The sequence below is a fragment of the Gossypium hirsutum genome, chromosome A02 (assembly GCF_007990345.1).
Source record: "Gossypium hirsutum isolate 1008001.06 chromosome A02, Gossypium_hirsutum_v2.1, whole genome shotgun sequence".
Taxonomy (NCBI): Eukaryota; Viridiplantae; Streptophyta; class Magnoliopsida; order Malvales; family Malvaceae; genus Gossypium; species Gossypium hirsutum.
In genome coordinates, this window is record NC_053425.1 from 734,253 (window position 1) to 740,511 (window position 6,259).

Here is a 6,259-nt window from a genome sequence, read left to right on the forward strand (position 1 = left end):
TATTAAAAAATACGTCGACACATGGAAAAACACCCTGTTTGTTGCACGTTTAGCGATAGGAGTTGAAATCAATAAAAATAAATTTCTTATTTAATAATATAAATATTTATAGATAACAATGAGTAAGATTAGCTTTACAGGGATTAGTTATTGACTTGAATCCGTCAATTATCGCAAGAAATAAAATAAATGTGTTTCCTTTGTGAAAGTCTATGTATGAGTGTGTGCATCTACTAAATTAAATGAATGCGTAGTTTCTTTTAATTATACATTCAATCCTATGATAAATTGATCATAATTGCACGATATTCGATGATAAATTAGTTATAATTATTGACGAACTTTCAATAATTAAACTCTTCCAACATTCTCGATAATTAAGATAAACACCATTGATTATTTCCTTTATCGATAAATAATAGTACAAGAAATGGCTAAGATTCAATTTACCAATAGCATGAGACTCAATTCTTGTCGGCAAATACACAAACAAGATTTGTTGAGACAAAATCATATATCCACATAATAATTAATTTCATATTAATTTCATCTTTGGCCCAAAAACAAGCAAATAGTGGAACACCACAAAGAGAAAGTGTACCTACAAAAAAAACCTAATTTGTGTAACGGGCACGTGCTTTTTTAAACTACCCATAAAAACTATATTCTAGCTTTTCTATGGAGAATATCCACCAATAACTTCCATGGAATGAATAATTGGTCCGAATACTAAAAACAACAATGCTTTCGAATAAGCATGGGTAATCAAATGAAATAAAGCGGCTTGATAAGACCCCATATACCTAGAGCTAACATCATATAACCCAGTTGGGATATTGCAGAATAGGCTAAACCCCTCTCAATATTTTTTTGAGCAAGGGCTAAAGTAACCCCTAACAATACCGTTATTATACTTATAAAAGATTTTAGATTCATTATGTAAGGTACAATTATAAAAAGAGGAAGAATACGGGCTACAAGAAAAATTTCCGCAGTTACCATAGTGGCAGCATGTATAAGAGCCAAAATAGGAGTAGACCCCTCCATGGCATCAAGTAACCATACATGAAGAGGAAATTGCGCAGATTTAGCAACTGTGCCGGCAAATAATAAAGAGACATATAGAGTAACAAATAAAAAATGGACCTCATTATTATAAATCAAATTATTAAATATTTTGAACAAATCATGAAATTCAAAACTTTTCATTATCCAATAAAAACATAAAATTCCTAATAATAAACCAAAATTGCCTATCTTATTAGTTACAAACGCTTTTTCACAAAAGCGTTTGCCGTAGCGGGTCATATAATCCAAAATCCTATTAAGAGATAAGAACATATTCCAACTAATTCCCAAAAAATATAAATTTGTATAAAATTCGAATGACATACACAACCCTACTATTCGCCACAAGTATTAGAATCAATTGAACAATTAAATTCTAATTGAGAAGAAATGTATGTCATCTAATATGAGTTCTATATTTAAAGAAACAGGCTTGATTCGAAGCATGCCGTCATTGTTGACGAAAAGCTCCATTGTCATATTTGGGTCGCTAATATTACTTGATGAAAACTGCAAAAAGGGGTGACGCTCCATGTGATGAAGACGAAGATAGTGAGTGTTATCTCCTTTGAATGCCACATACCTTGGCAAATCCAACAGCGACTCCCTGTTGATGATTGTGAAGATGTCATCGGAACTAGTGTTGTTGTTGGCCAACACGCAACCACTGGTACTTAGGCATAAACGACATTTTGAGTGGACATGCATAATGCGGACAGTATCTGTAGTTGCAGTGCCCATCAGTATAAGCTTGAACAATGTGCAGGAGTCCCTGGATTGGTCTTCCTCCGGCTTTTTAGTAGTTGCAGCAATCCAGTATTGGCCGTCCTCCGTCGGATTATTTCGGACTCCTTCCCAGTATTTGTTGTTACGACAGCTCCTTATGTGCACCAAGCCATGTCCAGCAGCCGCCTCCTCCACCTCAAATTTTGCATATGAACTTGTTGCTTGAGTTTCTGATGAAAATTTGAGATACCCATCACCCGCTCCATTTCCATCGATAATGCCCAAATATTCCTTGTTGGATTTCAGCACTATAAACCTTGGCGCAGCAAATGACATTTTGTTCTCTCTCTGTTTTTTTCACTCTTATGCTTATGCTTATTCTTTACATGAGCTTCGCTACTTATAAACAGAACTTAATAGCTAGCCCTGAGTTAATTACTATGATTCTTATGCGTTTGAACGCAAAACGAAAAAGGTGGTGGCAGTGGGAAGAGACAATAATCATTCACAATATTATATTAAAATTTGTGTAGGATAAGTTGAATGAATCACATCAAACTGCTTCATCAATGGGTAAAAAAACTTGTAAATAAATACTGTTATATTTATTTAAATTAATTTCAACACGCATCATCATAATTTAATTCAATAAATTTTCTTAAGATATAATTAAAATAATTTTTTATATTATATTAATGCATAAAATTATATATTTAAATAAAAATATAAATCAAACTTTAAACTTACCTTAAAAATTAAATCTTAATACCAACTTTCTCTATTTTAATATATTTCTTTTTAATTGTACGTGAATATTAATTAAAATATTGTATTTACAATTAGATATTAACTTAGAACTTATAAGAAATATAAAATTAATTTGGTCTTAATGCATGATTTAATTTTAGAACTTTCGTAAGTTCTTATGAGACTCAAAAATTGACCATGATGCATATTTGGGTAAAAAATGGGGCGTTACATTAAGTCTCAAGATCATTCCATTGGGCATTAGACATCGTATGATTGCTAAACTCAACTCCTACATTGAATCAAATCAGAGGCATGTTGATAGACTCTAAGAAAAGGCCAAAATGGTAAAGAAAGTTATTGACAGGCAGAAGGTTCTGCATGCCGATTTCCTGGCTGTCTCGGAGATATCTATTGCTGAGGAGGAGAGATGAGGATGCTCTTGAGGGGGAGTTTTTCCGATGATAGTATGTTGATTTTTTTTTTTAGATTTATTTTGGATGACTATAAATCTTTAAATGCTGCTTGATCTTGATGCTACTATTGATGAAGAAATTTTTTTAATGGGTGATTACTGTTATTGCATTATCTTGTTTCTTTAGCTTTCTTCGTTATAATTATTGTTAATTGATTATTGATGCACATTCAGCACTAAGCATTAATGGTTAATTTAGTTAATATAGTGTAACCTTTAATCTTATATTGTTAGTTAAAAGATGGTGTATCGTTGGAAGCACCAAAAATAACCTATCCCTATAAAATAACGAAAAGAATAGTATAAGGGAAGTAGAGTTAAATCCTCAGGGACTGGATTTGCACAACTTTTTGTTCCTCAAGATCCCAAGCACAGTCATGCCCAAGAAAAACGGCATACCTAAAGAAAATAAAAATAAAAACAGAATTAAAAATATGGACAAATTGAGATTGTATAAGTTGAAATTGAAATTGTAAAAATAAACAGGATTGAGAGAAGGGATTCTTCGATTTGAGGGGTTCCAGCCTTCAATTATCTCAATCCTCCTTGGGTTCAATCCTAGGCTTTAGGTAGTCCTTCTCATGACAGAATAAGCCAGTTATGGGCCAAAACACGTCCACAAAATCATTTAAGACATTGCCCAATTATTTTGTTTGAAAAGATTTACAGCTCCAAATAAGACAAATTATATTACCTATTATGTGCTAGAGAAAGTGGCTACTTCCTTTGGCACTTCAACAGTCACTTAAAAGCATTGTATGTTACTGATAGGTCACTAGATAAACATTTTATAAGTTGTCATAATGGTATATAATAAGGGAGAACTCAGTCATAGTACTTTAATGGAATGACTCCATAACTAAATAATGTTGTAATTAATAGACAAAGAGTTTGATTAGTGCTAAAAGTAACATATTTTAACTTCATTCTTAATGCATTTTTGGGTGATTAGTTGATGTTAATTGTGAATTTTATGCTCATAATCCTTTAAATTCATATTTTGATGCTTAATAGAGCACTTGGGAGCAAAAAGAGTGAAAAACGAGCGACAATTAGAAAACCAGAGCAAGATACAGGAGCCACACAGGTTGGACCATTCCACACGGTCATGTGATCCACACGGCCATGTGGTAGGCTGTGTCGATTTCATAATATTTCACACCGAACTTCGAAAAAATGTGATTTAGGTTTTTAGGCATTCTAAAACGTATATATGACAAAAATAAAAAGATAGAGGGGAGCAGTCATAGAATATTGAAGAAGACAACTTGAAAAACACCGTTGAAGCCGACTCTGAAGCAGATTTCCGTTAAGATTGAAGATTCCTAATTAATTTCTTAGGAAGTCATCATGAGCTTCTTTAGTTCTTTTGGTTATACTGTCTCTAAGATGTTTTTATTTTTGTTAATCTTTTAGAAATTATTTTTATTATACTAGTCATTTTTTATAATAATTAAAATTTTTTAAAAATATAAATTATATATTCATGTAATTACAAATTGTGCTATCAAAACATGACATAGTGAATTACAATGTAATTACACTCTATTAGTCAAACACGTCGAGAGAATTACAATTCTTTGTAATTACTACGGTATTAATGACACATTCACTCAATTACTCTACTCTGTCCAAATAGACCCTTTAATGAACAATTAATTGCTCTCGATACTCTATATAAAACCTATATAATTCTATATAAGAGTTTCGAGACTTGGATAACATACTTGAGATCAATCACAATCCAATCTCTTGTTAAACAATAATGAAAATAGCAAGATACAATATACTAATAAGGGCCAATATAAATTGAATTGTTTGGAGATATGTCTTCAATGTTCTCGATCCAATTTGCAGAATTCAAGAGATTTGATATGTAAGATCCAATTTGATCCAATTCTTAAGATGTGTTTCTCCAAATGGATTGATCTTCATTGATGGACTTTAATACTTTCAAAATATTAGTATTTGTACAGGCCCAAATTTGCCCGGCCCAGACCCAACAAGCCCAAATCAAAAACAAAATGAAACCAAATCCCTAATTAAAGCCCAAACCCTAAACAGGCCCAAAACTAAACCCTAGCCCACTACAAAGCCTAAATCAGAAATAAAACAAAAAAAAACCTAGCAGCTTGGCGCCGCAGCCTTCAACCGCCGTACAACCCCCGTACACCGCCACGTACCTGCAAGCAGACAAGAAAACAATAGCAAATAGAAACAAAAAACAACGGAATAGTAAAAAAGAGGGCTTGTATTTTTTATTTTGGATTATTGTTCGGCTATAAAGCCATTCCTTTCATTTTTGTAAAAGAGGAGAGAAAAAACGATTATTGAATACACATACAAAGTAATCAAAGAGAAGAAGTAGATATTTCAAGGTGGTTCTTCGATTCAAACTCTTTTTTTGGGGTTTTATTATCATATTTTGCTTTTGTAGATAAAAATTTTAGTAAAATACAAAAGAGGAGAAAATTTACCTACGTTTTGGGGGTTTCAGACTGGTGCCATGGCGGAGGCGGAGGCGTCAAATGCCGATGAACGCCGAAATCGGCTAAGACCAAGACGCAGTGGGCATCGTCTCTCTCTCTCCCTCTTATCCCTTTCTTTTTCCCTTTTTCAATCTGCTGAAATATTTAGGACTTAGGGTTTTTTTTCCTTATTAATTGACAACATGAAATGGTGTAGTTTATGGCATGCATAGGTAGCCTTGAAACGACACCGTTTCAGCCTATTCAACCCAATCCGGCTCTTGGCCTTGGGATCCGCGCGCTTCTGGCGGAGAGGGGATAATTGCGTGATAAGCCCTCTTCTTTTGCACGGGCATTCAATTGCGCATTGCTGGTTTTACTTAATTTTAGGAATCTAGCCTTTTAATTTGGGTATGTTTGCACTCTGGTCCGTGTCTCAGTGTTGCGTCTTGGGATTTGGGTTATTTTTTGTTCTAGTCCCTGTACACTTTCGCGCATCGCACATTGGTCCTCATTTTATTATCAGCAGTTTATTTCATTTGTAATTTATCCTTTTTATTTTAATGTGATTTCCGTTAGGTTTTTTTAGATTCATTTCATGTTTTTTTATTTCATTCGTGTTTATTTATTTGTATTAATCGTATTATTTGTATCCTTTGCTTACTTATTTATTGTAATTTTGGTAATCGTATTTTCACATTTTGTATACTATTTTATATAAATGTTTTTTTATATATATACACTATTATATTGATATATATGTACATACTTTATA

The 6,259-nt window shown here is 32.8% G+C and overlaps 1 protein-coding gene and 1 long non-coding RNA gene across 2 annotated transcripts; both read right to left on the bottom strand.

Moving 5' to 3' along the window:
* Positions 1 to 1,437: 1,437 nt before the first annotated feature.
* On the bottom strand, positions 1,438 to 2,130 carry LOC107927413 (uncharacterized). Its single transcript, XM_016858461.2, has one exon. The coding sequence runs from the start codon at positions 2,128 to 2,130 to the stop codon at positions 1,438 to 1,440; it is 693 nt and encodes a 230-aa protein (XP_016713950.2).
* A 2,691-nt stretch (positions 2,131 to 4,821) lies between these two features.
* Positions 4,822 to 5,734, bottom strand: LOC121214135 (uncharacterized). The gene is made up of 2 exons (XR_005909727.1): positions 5,494 to 5,734; positions 4,822 to 5,199 (listed from the first exon to the last, which is right to left on the bottom strand). It is a non-coding gene; the product is annotated as an uncharacterized lncRNA (long non-coding RNA).
* Between the last annotated feature and the right edge of the window lie 525 nt (positions 5,735 to 6,259).